This window comes from Hyaena hyaena, unplaced genomic scaffold, assembly GCF_003009895.1.
Source record: "Hyaena hyaena isolate Hyena2069 unplaced genomic scaffold, ASM300989v1 scaffold_104, whole genome shotgun sequence".
Lineage (NCBI taxonomy): Eukaryota > Metazoa > Chordata > Mammalia > Carnivora > Hyaenidae > Hyaena > Hyaena hyaena.
In genome coordinates this window covers 3,151,035-3,163,801 of record NW_024080736.1, presented here as the reverse complement: position 1 = coordinate 3,163,801, position 12,767 = coordinate 3,151,035, and the positions used below count along the sequence as shown (strand labels likewise).

General features: G+C 56.2%; 1 protein-coding gene across 3 annotated transcripts; it reads right to left on the bottom strand.

Annotated features, from left to right (window-relative positions):
- Positions 1-113: 113 nt before the first annotated feature.
- On the bottom strand, positions 114-12,705 carry LOC120234178 (cytochrome b561). 3 transcript variants are annotated; one of them, XM_039235899.1, is made up of 6 exons: positions 12,629-12,705; positions 4,455-4,672; positions 3,417-3,515; positions 3,037-3,140; positions 2,387-2,544; positions 114-2,169 (listed from the first exon to the last, which is right to left on the bottom strand). In XM_039235899.1, exons 2-6 carry the CDS (start codon positions 4,657-4,659, stop codon positions 1,977-1,979), a joined length of 759 nt encoding a protein of 252 aa, XP_039091830.1. In that variant the 5' UTR covers positions 4,660-4,672; positions 12,629-12,705; the 3' UTR covers positions 114-1,976. The 3 variants fall into 3 exon arrangements, with proteins under 3 accessions (XP_039091830.1, XP_039091831.1, XP_039091829.1); XM_039235900.1 differs by having other exon boundaries at positions 4,455-4,669; positions 12,629-12,662; XM_039235898.1 differs by having other exon boundaries at positions 12,573-12,633.
- Positions 12,706-12,767: the final 62 nt, after the last annotated feature.

Below are 12,767 nucleotides of genomic sequence, written 5' to 3'. Positions count from 1 at the left end.
GGGGGGATGTTCAGTTTCTGTCGAGCCTGGTAGAACTAACTTTCCTGTATCTGATGCTGCTAAAAGCACTGGCCCCTTTCCTGCCAGGGTGAATGAGGAGAACAGGCCAGAGATCTGCTGTAGACGTTTATTGAATCATCGGTTGCACCAACACTGCATTGTACTTCACAGACGACTGGCCACAGGCAAAGGTAAATAAACCACAACGGATCAGCTTTCGGGGGGGGTCTCCTTAATCATCCAACATACACTTTGGCAGACAGACCAGTTTACAGATTTTAACAGAACTAAGGTTCTGTTTCTCTGGGTGGCGTTCTGGCGGGAGAGATACACACAGTTGTACTTTGGTAGTTTGTCCAAGCGGGAGTTTCTCCACATGTAAATACCAGCCAGGTGATGAAAGAACCGACGGAGCCCCTGCCTGGTAGACCTGGTAGAGCCATGCGGTGTAGGCAGGCGAACACCGCACCCCGCCCCTGACAAGCTGCAGTGGAGGTGGGGATGTGGGGAGAGGCTGGCGGTGGGGGGGGGGGGGGGTTGCTGGGCAGCCCTGATGGGAGGGCGCCAGACCCGCAGGCACCTGCTTGGAGAACTTGCGTCGCCAGAGGCAGGGCCCGTGGCAAAGTTGAGCATGAGAAATCTGAGCATCAGAGGAGGCCAGCGCCTTTCTCTAAGGCAGCGGTTCGGAGAGAAGAAGGCAACCGTCTTTGGAACAATAGTCAGTTTAGAAATCTCATTCATTTCTTCACTGAAGTAAGCTGTGTCTGTTTCAAACTGTGTCATGTTCCTCAAAGCCCAGAAAATGAGGAAAACAAGAAGAGAGCATTCGCCAAGTCCAGGAAACACAAGGTCAATGCTCTAATCACGTTACTGCCAGACTGAAGCCAAAGAGTGACTCAGGCGGCAGCATAACACACTTATGCAGCTGGGGGGGATTAACCGGATTCCAACTCCATCCCAACCTCCTGCAAAGACAGGCCCAGGTAAGGGGATGAGGCTTTCCTCCTGGACAGAAGCAGGTGGCCCAGCCTTCCCCGCTGAAGGGGGAAGAGGTCAACAGGGCAGTTTTTTGTTTTAAAAGAAAAAAAAAAAAGATTTGTGCCCTCGGCCTCAGGTCAGAGCCAGAGCAGCACCTAAGCCAGCCTGTGAAGGCAGGGACACCGGGGGCCCCTGCAGGGAGTGGCCAGCCCGCCAACGGGGGGGGGGGGGGGGGCTTCCTCTTCTGTCGGCCGCCAAGTACAGTTTGTCTCGGTCCTGCGCTCTCTCCCTCTCCCAGCACAGCGTCTTGGGGCTGAGGACCGAAGAAAGGGGAGGCCAAGAGCGCAGCTGGGCCGAAGCCACTTCTCCAGAGCTTCCCAGGGGCCGGTCCCTCCCCTCTCCTGGGGAACCCTGCTCCGAACACCAACATAGTTTACACATAATATCACTTGCTCCGCTGCCAAAGACTGGGCCCATTCACACCACCGTGTTATTCAGACTAGCGAGACTCCTGGTTTGAATTCAGTGTTACACAAAGCAAGTCTTGGCCTTGCCAGGCCTGTCACTAAGCCCCAGTTTCTCCCACAGCTTTGTGCTCTTTGCAGCCACTGGACTCGGCCCAGCATCCGCTGTCTCAAGGGGAGAGCCACTCTGCATCTCCTTTAGGGATCTGTGCCTTTGTGACCAGGACTGACCACCCGAAATCCTACCCGAAGCTTCTTGATTTGAGGGGGTGACAGTGACAACAGGGGCAGGGATCTGTGCGTGACTAACAAGACTCTAAAGCAGCAGCGAGGAGAAGAAAGCAGAGGCGGCCAAGCCCTGAACCCCAGGAACCAGCACTCCAAGGGGAATGCTGCCCCCACGGTCCCTACCCACACCGCCAAGCCCTCCCCAGGAGCCGCCGATCCCGAAGACGGCCTCGGCAGGGCGCGCCACAGACGCCTGGCAGAACCCCCCGGGACAGCCAGGCCCTCCCCGTGGACAAGGGCAGGCCGTCACTGGGAGCCGGGGCTGTCGCCCTCGGTCAGCGTCTTGAAGTCCATGGAGAGAGCTTGTTCCTCGGCCTGGGGTGGCCGCCTCCAGTCCGTGCGGGTCAAGATGTAGAGCACAGTCACGCCAAAGCCGGCCAGCAGCAAGCCCAGCATGTTGCCCAGGACGCCCTCAGGCTCAAACGTGCTGTACTTGGCCCTGCAGGGTTTGGATGGAAGGGAAAAGCCACCCGAGGGGTCACCGTCAGGCCCGAATGCCATTCATACCCAGGCCAGAAAGCCGGCACGGTCTTCCAGTCCCAGCCCTATCCGTCCCCCACCCGGAGAGGAAGACCACTGCTTCGCTAACTCCTCACAGAGCTGGCTCAGAAGGCAGAGGTCCATCTCCAAAGGCCATGGTGGCACGGGACACTCACCCAAGTTTAAACAGCAGCGCCTCCTTCAGGCCCAGCAGGGCTGTGCCCACAGCGAGGAGGAAGATGGTGGCGCCAAAGAAGATGTGCTGCGGGCGGTAGCGGCTCCGCAGAGAAAACGAAGCTCCAGGGAACAGGAAGAAGCTAAAGCCCACAAGCCACTACAAGGAAAGGCAAGGCAAGGTGGTGCCGGAGACCGGGCCAGCCATCGGTCTGAGCAGCCCAAGGACTCGACGCCCCAGACAGGCTGCATCCACACACAGTGTAGGAAGCCCTCCATCCACCCACGTGGCTTTCTTCATCTCAAGAGCAGGGGCGGGGGAAGCAGTACACTTATGGGAAAGGTCCTGGCCCTGGCGCTCGAGGCCTATCTCAGATCATCGTGCTCGTGCACTTGGAAGCCCAGGCCGGTGACCAAACACATGTGCCGTGTCAGCCGGAAGGCAGCCTGGGTCTCAGGCACCCTCGCCTGGGAGATCCTGGCTTTCGTACCCATTTCAGGATCTGAAAGCAGCATCCAACTGTGCTAAAGCACCTCCTTCACTTTCAGGCACACGCGCGGGACAGTGGGCCCTTGTGTGGCACATGGAGCCCTGCCGTGGCCTCGTCCACGCCCTCCCCTCGCCCATCCCCCGTGGCGCTGAACCACCCACCTGCACAAAGTAGAGAACAAACGTGAGGATGCCACACCAGCTGTGCAGGCTGTACAGGTCAGCGTAGCCCTTCCCCCTGTGGTAGTCGAACACCGCCACCAGGCCTGGGCCGGAAGGAGGGGCCGTGTGAGGACAGGGCTCATGGGGAGGGAAGCGGGTGAGGTGACCCAAGGGAAGCCCAACTAGCCGGGACTTCTGGGATCTGGTCCCAGCTCGAGGGCTGCCAGCACCCAGTGTCCCAGCTGAGGATGCCTTCGGGGGAGGGGGGAGGGGGAAGGAACCAAAACAGAACTGCAGTGGAGACCAGAGGTGTCAAGCAGCTACCTCCCCAGGTGAGAAGCAGAGGTGAGGGAAAGGGGAAGCCGTGCCCAGGAACTCACCCACCAGGGCGATGATGAACGCGAAGACGTGCAGCAGTCCGTGCAGGACTTTGGTTGTGCGTTTGGTCTCATTCCTGAAGACGCGGTAAACCAGCAGGGCTTACGGGGAGTGAGAAAGGGAACGTCAGGCCCGCCTGCCACGGGCAGCGAGGAGACAGCGGGGCTGGCAGAGGTGATCTGCATCAGGGCTTGGCAAGGCACCCCGGCCACAGGCCATGGGACAGAAATTGGGCTCCATGGGGCCCGGCGGGGGTCCCGCGGGTGAGTGTGCCCTAACATCCCTGCCACCACCACTTTCTTATCAAGTGTGCTGTGTGCTCCGGGCTGTGTTCTAATTTCATCATGCGGTCACACTGAGGTGTCACCAAGCTTCTGAGTTTGCCTCTTGGCTCTGATGATCCTCAGATAGTCCAGTGTCAAACCTGAGCAGATACTCACTACCTTTCACAGGCAAGCTCCCTAGGTGGGGAACCCGATTCCCAAGCTAACCCCTCATCGGGCTGAGCCAGACGGGGCCAGGTGGCACAGGGAATGCCTCTTAGGGATCTGCTGCTGGGGAGTGGCTGTCACCAGGACCAGCTCTAGGAAGAATGGGTCAAACAGATACAGACCCAGCTTGCTTGTTACCAGACAAGGCCACACAAAAGGCAGCTTGGGGGCCAAGCACAGCCTTACTCCTACCCCAGGGAGGAGTTGTGTCTCTGCCAAGGCCAACATTCCCCCGACACACACTCACACACTCACACTCACACACTCACCCTCTTTCTTCCAATTTCAAACCACCCCTGCAGAAGCCAGCCTCAGCTCGCAGCCCAGACCCTGGGCTGCCTGCTCTAAGCAGCATGCACATCCTTGGATGCTCCACAAACCTCAGGCCCCTGGATTTGGATGCCTGGTGCTCCCAGGCCCCAAGCCAGCTTCCTTCCTGTCTTTTTCTAGAATCTTAGATGTGTCTAAGTGTAGGAGACCCCAGGGATGAGAGGGTTCCTGCAAACCGCCCCTCTCAAGAGCAGTTCCAGGAGCAAGGGCGGGACTTACCGGCTCCCTGTAGGAAGATCAGGCCTATGACCATGCAGAGGGGATGCACATTAAACTGCAGGTCACCCTCCCAGGCGATGCCACCCCTGTACAGACCGAGCCAGGCTCCAGTCGTGGCCACCGCAGTCAGGCCCAGCAGCTGGGAGAAAGCCACGTAGTAAGGCAGCGCCCTGGGGGTGGCCGCCACTCCGGCAGGGCTCTCCATGCTGAGGCAGCTGCTGGAGGGAAGATAGCAAAGCTCAGAGCCGCCCACCGACCGTAGAGGCTTCCTCCCCTGCCTCCCGATGCCCACTACCCCCCTCCACCCCCCTCTCCCGGCCCCTGTGTTAAAGCAGTGCCCTCCATCCTGAGTCTCAAGTGCAGCTCAGCAGAAGTGCCCCACTTCCCCCAGAGACAGACAGGCCAGCACCTGGCCATGAGATGCAGTGAGGGCGCAGAAGGTCCTCCAAATTCTGGTGGGAGCAGGGTGGGCCACGTCGGTGCCTTGCATTCTGTTTCCCAAGACCCTGGCTTTTCTCAGGTGGGGCTCACAGTGGAGGTTCAGAAAATCCCTTGAAGGTACAGTTAGTCACAGTTTATTCTCCAGATGGGTCACAAATACATCCAGAGAGAACGAGAAAGCCTACTTCCCTGCACCCATGGACCCAGCATGTGGCCCCATGTGGCCTAGAGGAGGAGGAACTCTGCCCTGTCCAGGGGCCTGGGCGCAGCCCCTGCAGCCACCCCCTTGCTCTGACCCCACTTTGCCTGACAATGACGACTGTGGGGAACAGGAGGAGCCACACAGCCTGCACACCTGCCACAGCTTCCTCCCCCACGCTCAGGGCAGTGTGGGTCCGCACCCCACCCCACCCCACCCCCAGCCCCGCTCAGGACAGGGAGTAGCACCTTGGCATTCAGAGCCCATGGGGTGTTTGATACACATCATGTAACTCACAACCATCCTGTATGGGACAGTAAAGCAGGCAGTTACTGTCCCCATGCCCCAGATAAGAAAATGGCAGTTCCAGGAGGCTTGGGAAAGCCTTGCTCAGGGGACTGTGTATGTGTGCGTGCATGTGTGTATCTGTGTGTGTGTGTGTGTGTGTGTGTATGTGTGTGTTGAGTACGGTTCCTGGCTCCTCTGCCAAGTGCATCCCCATGCTAGCCTCCCCGGGGGTCAGGATGGCCTTCGTGCCAGCTCTTCCCCCTGAATCCGATGGTTCTCCAGACCCAGAGCCCAGGCCTGGCCCACACGCCCAGGCAGGAGAGGCAGCCAGGGCACAAGGCTGGTGATGAACAAGGATGGCCTCGTCCCTCCGCCTGCCTCGGTGCTGCGGGGTCCCATGCCCCCAGTGTCCCGGGCTTTCTAGGCAGCAGTGGAAACATTTCAGAGAACGACAGATGGGCAGAGACATGGCCTAACAGGTTCTGGGTCTTCCTCTAACACCCAGCGCGTGCTCTCCCTCCACCCTATACAACTCAAGAACTAGTGTCCAGTCAGCCTGGTCTTCTACCAGTAATTGGGGAGGTCTTTTTACCCCTAGGTCTCTCTGCCACAACTGACAAATTTTGGCAACTTCACAATTAAAAAATGTTGGCGGCAGTAGAGAGTATTACTAATACATACTTCCCACAGTAAGATACAGATTAACATGAAAAGGAAAAAATTTACAAGTAATCAGCATTTTCATGTGTGTCCTTACATCCCTTTTTTCTAGAAACATATACATTCTTTTATAAAAACAGAATCATACCAATTTCTAACCTGCTTTTTTAACTTAATCGTAGATTCGGTGTATCTTTTCGTGCCCATGAATATACACTGACGCCATTGTCTCAATGACATCACAGGACTGCACCGTACAGCAGTTCCACGCTTTAACCAAGTCCCAGTCCTCGCTGTTCAACATTTAGCTAGCTTCCAGCTTTTCACTGAATAAGCCACACTATGTGATCATCTTCGCACACATGTCTCATTAATTCCTAAGTGGAGAAATGGAATCCTGCAGCAAGGCTGTATTCTCTTTCAGGTTTTTGATGTTTTATCAAATGATCTTCCAAACACACTCCCATGGCAGGTGGGAACACCTGTTTCCAGAAGCCATGGCAGACAATGAACCCTTATTTCTGAAACTCTTGCCTTTGTCTGTATCTGTGACCTTTACACAAGGCAGCTCCCACATCTAGGGCCAGTTTTGTGCTCTCCCCCAAATACAAACCCCATTTCCAGCTACCCACCATACATCTCTACCAACACCCACAAACACTTCAAACTCCTCCGCACGTCCCTAGTCAATTCATCTGCCCACTGTCTTCATAACCGAATCCTCTCCTGACCTCACAGGTGGTCAGTGCGACTGCCTTCCTTGTCCCAGCGCTGACACCCTCCACAGACAGGCCACCGATCCTCGGGGTTCTCCCCAGGGTCGCCCGCCATCACTTCCCTCCTGGCCATCTTCATTGCCAACATCCCAGCCAGAGCATGGAGCTTCTGCCCCGATCTCTGTACCCCTTCTAATCTGCCATATGGGCCAGGGACAAGGACAAGGCCAGTTCCCCAACTCATGTCACCCCACCTTGTGCAAATGGGGCCCAACGCTTGCCTGCCGGTGAAATGGCAACACTCATAAAACATGATCCTAACTCAGTTTCCACCTGCAGCCCCACATCTTCCCACCAAGTCCACTCAGCTCAGCTTCGCGGGTTCTCACAACACCCTCTACCTCACTCCCTGCACCTGTCTTCCGGCTCCCCACCACTCACCCTCCCCTCCATCCACCTGCCCCACGACCTGAAAGAGACATTTCTTTCTTCTCTGTCCCCTCCTCTGCATCCCCAAGGCTGGCCTGGAGCCCACTCACCCTGTCGGAGGTCTGCCTGCCGCGAAGTTCACCTGTGCCTGTCTGCTAACGTGCAGAGCGAGCTCCTCAAGGCAGGGAATGCTTCCTACTCTTCCTTGGGTCTCCTGGGGATCTATTCCCCTGCCTTAACTCTAACAGGAAAAATCTACTGAACAGAGAGAGGCTGTCCTTGGGTCACTTGTTCTCCGTCCTCCCCGCCTTTATTAGATTTATCCCCAGAGAGCCCGGGGCACAGTCAGAATCTGATTAGCTCCAAATTAGGAAGAACAGAAGGAACGTGCTCTGCTGCTGGTAGACCTGCCACACCCTCTCCCTGCCCAGCAGAATAACCAAGGACAGCAGTGGGAGTTCAGGGCCACAAAGGGATCATGGCCTCTGGATCTCAGAGCTACTCCGCGGCCTGGCAAGCCAGAGGCAGCATGTTTCCCTCCCAGCCAGTCTCCTAAGGAGGCAGATGGAAATCAAGGCAAGGTTCTCTTCAGGGCTGTGATGTTGTGACTTATAAGAAATATGTAGGATGGGGGCACCTGGGTGGCTTAATCAGTTAAGCATCCGACTTCAGCTCAGGTCCTGATCTCACAGTCTATGGGTTCGAGCCCCGTGTCCAGCTCTGTGCTGTCGGCTGGGAGCCTGGAGCCTGCCTTGGGTTCTGTGTCTTCCTCTCTCTCTGTGCCTCCTCCTCTGTGCTCCTCATGCTCTATCTCTCTCGCTCTCAAAAAATAAATATGAAAAAAGATTTTTAAATATATATATTGGATGGAGCTCATAAACTCCTAAAACTCTTAAAATTTCCCAGGAAAGCCCTAACTCTGTCTTCTGTTATTTTAATGAGCACCTAGATAACCTGGGGCGGGGGGGGGGGGTAGTTGCCAGGGGAACCAACATGATTGAAGACTGGCCCTTTGGGTTCTACCCCTCAACCTCTAGGGAGGGAGAGGGCAGCAGATTTGTTCAATCACCAATAGCCAATGATCTAATCAACCCTGTCTCTGTGCCGAAGCCTCCATTAAAATTCAAAAGGAGCTTCCAGGGGAGGACGCTACCCTAGTTCCCTGGGGAAGGAAGCTCCTGTGCTCTGGACCCTTCCGGACCTCGCCCTACCTACCTCTTCGATCTGGCTGTTCCTGAGTCACATCCTTTTGTAATAAACCTAATAAGTGAAATGTCTCTCTGAGCTCTATGAGCTGCTTTAGCAAATTAACTGAACATGAGAAGGCCATGGGACCTTCTTATCTACAGCAGGTGGGTCAGAAGCACATATGCCAAACTGGGTTTGCGACTGGCCTCTGAAGTGGGGGCAGTCTCGTGGGCCTGAACCCTTAACCTGCTGTCTCCAGGTAGACAGTGTCACGATGGAGTTAAACTGTAGGATGTCAGTCAGTGTCCACGCAAACTGGAGAAGTGGCTGGTGGCACTGAAAAGAAATCACACTTTGGAGCAGCGAGGTAACCGAACGGGCGGCTTTGCCACCCTACACCGTAGAGTCCCACCCTGAACTCCTCGGGAAGGCAAACCACTGATGCTGTTTGCACCCACCGTGGCAGAGTGGGGGTGTCTGCTCATGTTGGGGGGACACCAGGGGCCTTGCAGCAGACTGCAAGCCCCTACTGTGTGTTCAGCATTCCCTCACGGAACCTTCACCATACCGCTATGGTAAGAAGAGAGCACTTTCCACTATACACACAGAAGACAGTTTTCCCCACTTTAATACATCGATGTGGCACTCCCTGAACAGCTGGCTGGCTGGTGGTGGGGTGGCTTTGCCTAGAAGCTAGGGTGGAGCTCTCATGCTCTCCAAATACTGAAGCCAATCAAGGATCTGAATGGGCATTTGCCAAAGAAGTTGCTTTTTTTTTTTTTAATTTTTTTAATGTTTTATTTATTTCTGGGAGAGAGAGAGAGACAGCATGAGCAGGGGAGGGTCAGAGAGAAGGAGACACAGAATCCGAAGCAGGCTCCAGGCTCTGAGCCAGCTGTCAGCACAGAGCCCGACGCGGGGCTCGAACCCACGAACCGCAAGATCATGACCTGAACCGAAGTCGGACGTTTAACTGACTGAGCCACCCAGCCGCCCCAGAAGTTGCTTTTGAAACAGAGCTCCAAGGAGGTCTCTCCCTGTCCCATGCCAATCCTCCTGTGCCCCTCACCCCTCAGGAGACCATGCTCCTAAGGCGCTTTAAGGCCACCACAGCACCAAGCACCGGTGTTCCCTGTGAGCTCTCCTGGGAGAAAAGGAAGCAGGATGGGATGGGGTGGCAGGAGGGACAACCAGCTGCTCCATGAGATCTGCATGTCAACTGCTCCCAAGGCAGCTCTCCAGCCCCATCTGTCCTGGGGAACTAGGCATAAGGGTAATGCGACAACCAGGAGGAAGTCATAGATAAAGGATGACCTTCGGAACCATGGAGGACCAAGCCGTGTCCCTCACTCCCCCTTCCAACGTGAAGGTGATTTCAGCCCAAGTATGAGGGAAGCAGGAAAGCTCACACTAAGCACCTCAGGCAGGCCTGTCTGTGCCTTACCTACAGGTGACCCCGTAGTCAAAATGTTCCAAGCGTGGAAAATCCAGATTCCTTCCCTAGCTTCTAGGGAACACCACTCTGCTTGGAATCCAACCCATCCACAAACACATTTTGCATGTGCAAACCTTGAAAGGAGTTGAGAGATTCACTCCCCAGCAAGCAAATACCTTTGAATCAGGCCCCTTCGTTTCCCACACCAGACAGTGAGAACGCTCTCTTCCCTCCCAACGGGGTTAGCCCCCCAGAACGCCGGGCCACCTTTGTTCCCAGAGCAGAAGTGTGGGCAGCAGTGTCAAGGGCCTTGAAGCTGCCACTCTCCAACCCAAAAGTCTCCTCTGCCGGGCAGACCAGAGTTTTGGAAGCAGAGGAGGCTCTTCTAGCCCTCAGAGCCCCTTACACAGCCACCCTCCTTCCTGGCAGAGCACAAGATGGGGGTGACAGCTCTGGTAGCTTCTGGAACTTTGGGCTGAGACAGTCACCCCTCCCCTCCCACACGCACTTGCAGTGAGACTCCACTTAATGCAATCAAACAGGGACAGGAGAGGTACCCGCAGGGGTTGAACGTGCTGAAAATCACTCTCCTCATGCCCGCGGTTTCATTAAAAGGCCACTAGGCCTAATCTCATTATGAGGACCAGACACTGCCCACGTCCTAGAGCCTGGAAGCAGGCAGCCTGGCCTGGCCGCAGCCTGGCTGGGCTACAGCCCTCCTTGGCCACAGCAGGGTTTTAATTGGGTTACACAATTATACTGGGGACGGAGGTTAGATCTTTTCTAAGATCTGAGTGGGGTGGAGGGGAAGACTCAATTGCCCTAGAATGCCCTAGAATGTGATGGAAGAGAAGGCAAAATGAAGGTTGGGCTGTCAGGCAGGGCCCCAAGTAGCCTGAAGTAAGAAAGCAAAGCCCAGTTCTCCATTAGGTACAGCGGGCTTGGTGCCAAGGTTCCCAAATACTTGTAGGGACCTACAAAAAATGTTATGATTTCTGCTAAAATTAGAAGGAAAAATAAATTTAGTGTTGAAGAAAATATTTTAATTTTTAATCCGGCCCGGATTATATTGGTCTCTATACCAACACAATTGTAAAATACAGGGTTTTTTATAAAACTATTATTATTTTTAATGGAAGAAGGGTCCTAGCAAGGCAAAAGTGTCTACAGCGCACAAATGCAGCTCTGGTCAAACGGATGTATTTTTAAAGTCAGCCCCACTGTATCTGACTGTGTGCTCCTGGTCAAGCCCAGTCCAGCTCTCTGAGCCTGCTTCCTCATCCACAAGATAGGGGATATCAAGTCCCACCTTATTATTCATGCCCGGCAAAAATTAAGTGGGATAAATATGTAACAGCGCTTAGCAAAGTGCCTGCCACATGGTAGGCACTCAATCAAATAAGAGTCTAACAAAAACTAAATCGGGTCCTAATAGCACGTTGGGAAGAGTCGCACATCAGAAGTTGTTGACACGAGAGGCTTTTGGGGCCACGGAGAGCCAGATGGCAGCACTACCCTCTCTCATAAACCCACACGCCCCTTCTGTCCACTCTCCGTCCCCCACTGGGCAGAAACCCCCGGAACTGGGGTGGCTTTCTCCACCAATACCTCCTGGTGCTACTGAGCCCCCCCCAACCCCCCCCCCATCCCTCCACCCCGCCTATATTAGCAGGTGCCCAGCTCTGCGGGCCGGGCCGGGGAAGGCGCCCAGGGCCCAGAAGCTGCTGCAGGTGGGGGGGGGGGGGGCTCCACCTCCTCAGTCCCGAGGCTCCTCCTGCGTGGGGGTGGGGCGGCGGCAGCCCTCTCTCTATGCGGGGCTCACCTTGGCATTTACAAGTTTTCTCTCCGTATTTTCCTGCCTCAAATCCAATTTCACAAGAGAAATCAAGATATCTAGGGGAAGGGGGCAAAGCTTTGGGGTTTCTTTATTTGCTATGCAAACAAAGGAATAGAATCCAGACGTCCTGGGACGGGAGCTTCATTTAAGGAGATTCAGAAAATCCTCAAAGACTGCCAAGTTCCGGTGTATGACAGGAGAGGGGCGACCTCGAGGAGAAAGGCTGGGGACAGGGTCCGCAGGGATCCCCTTCTCTGCGGTGCCCTCAGGGGACGAGCGGGCAGACAGTGGAGGTGGCCCCGCCATCACCTAGGTGTCAAAGGCAGCAGGGGGCCCCTTCCTTCGCTCAGTTCTGCACCCCCGTCCCCACAGCTCAGGGGCCTCCCAGGCCCAATCCAGCGAGCCAGGATTTCCCAAGCGAGGAACTCCTACCCTCACACCACGAAGCTGCGGGTGTTCCAGAACAAGGAAGGGATCTCCCAGCCAGTCATTTCACCCCCAAGAGGAGAGAGGCGAAGCTGAGGGAGCGCCCGCCAGCAGCAAAGCAGCTGGGCCCGTTTCAGGTTTCAAAAGAACAGTCGTGGCAAATGGTGGTTGATCCATATCTACCCCAGCTCGTTTCTAGAACATTGCAAAATATCAGCCGTGAGCCCACTGACAGGTGGTTCTAACTTCCGCAGACTGGTACCGAGGCCGGGCCAGAGGCCGGCAGCTCCGGCAAGGAGCGCGGCCAGCTCTTTCACCTCCCGCGGGGCTCGGGAGCAGGTGAGGTGAGGGGCAGGTGTGGCGGCAGGTGAGGGACGGAGAACGACTCGCGGCAGCTCGGGGGGTGGGTGGCGGGCCCGTTCCGCTGCGGGCGCACCTGGGCCCCCTCCCCGACTCCGCGCGGGGGCTCGGCTCGCACCCACCCGCCCGGGCCGCCTACCTGGCCGGGCGCCGGACCCGGAGCTCGTCCCCGCCGCGCAGCGCCCCACCGCTGACCTGCAGGCGAGCTCCCCGCGCCGCGCCCAGGCCGCTCAGCCGGTTCCGGCGGCCGCGCCTGCCGCTGAGCTACGGCGTCTCCATGGCGACAGGGCGGCAGGCGGCGCGGCGGGGGTCACGCTGAGGGCAGGGGGCGCCG

Coding starts and splice junctions, on each gene's coding strand:
- LOC120234178 (XM_039235899.1), bottom strand. CDS start 4,659: ATGGAGAGCCCTGCCGGAGTGGCGGCCACCCCCAGGGCGCTGCCTTAC. Junction 3,516..4,454: donor GATCTTCCTACAGGGAGCCG/GTAAGTCCCGCC, acceptor ACTCCCCGTAAG/CCCTGCTGGTTTACCGCGTC. Junction 2,170..2,386: donor GCGCTGCTGTTTAAACTTGG/GTGAGTGTCCCG, acceptor CAAACCCTGCAG/GGCCAAGTACAGCACGTTTG.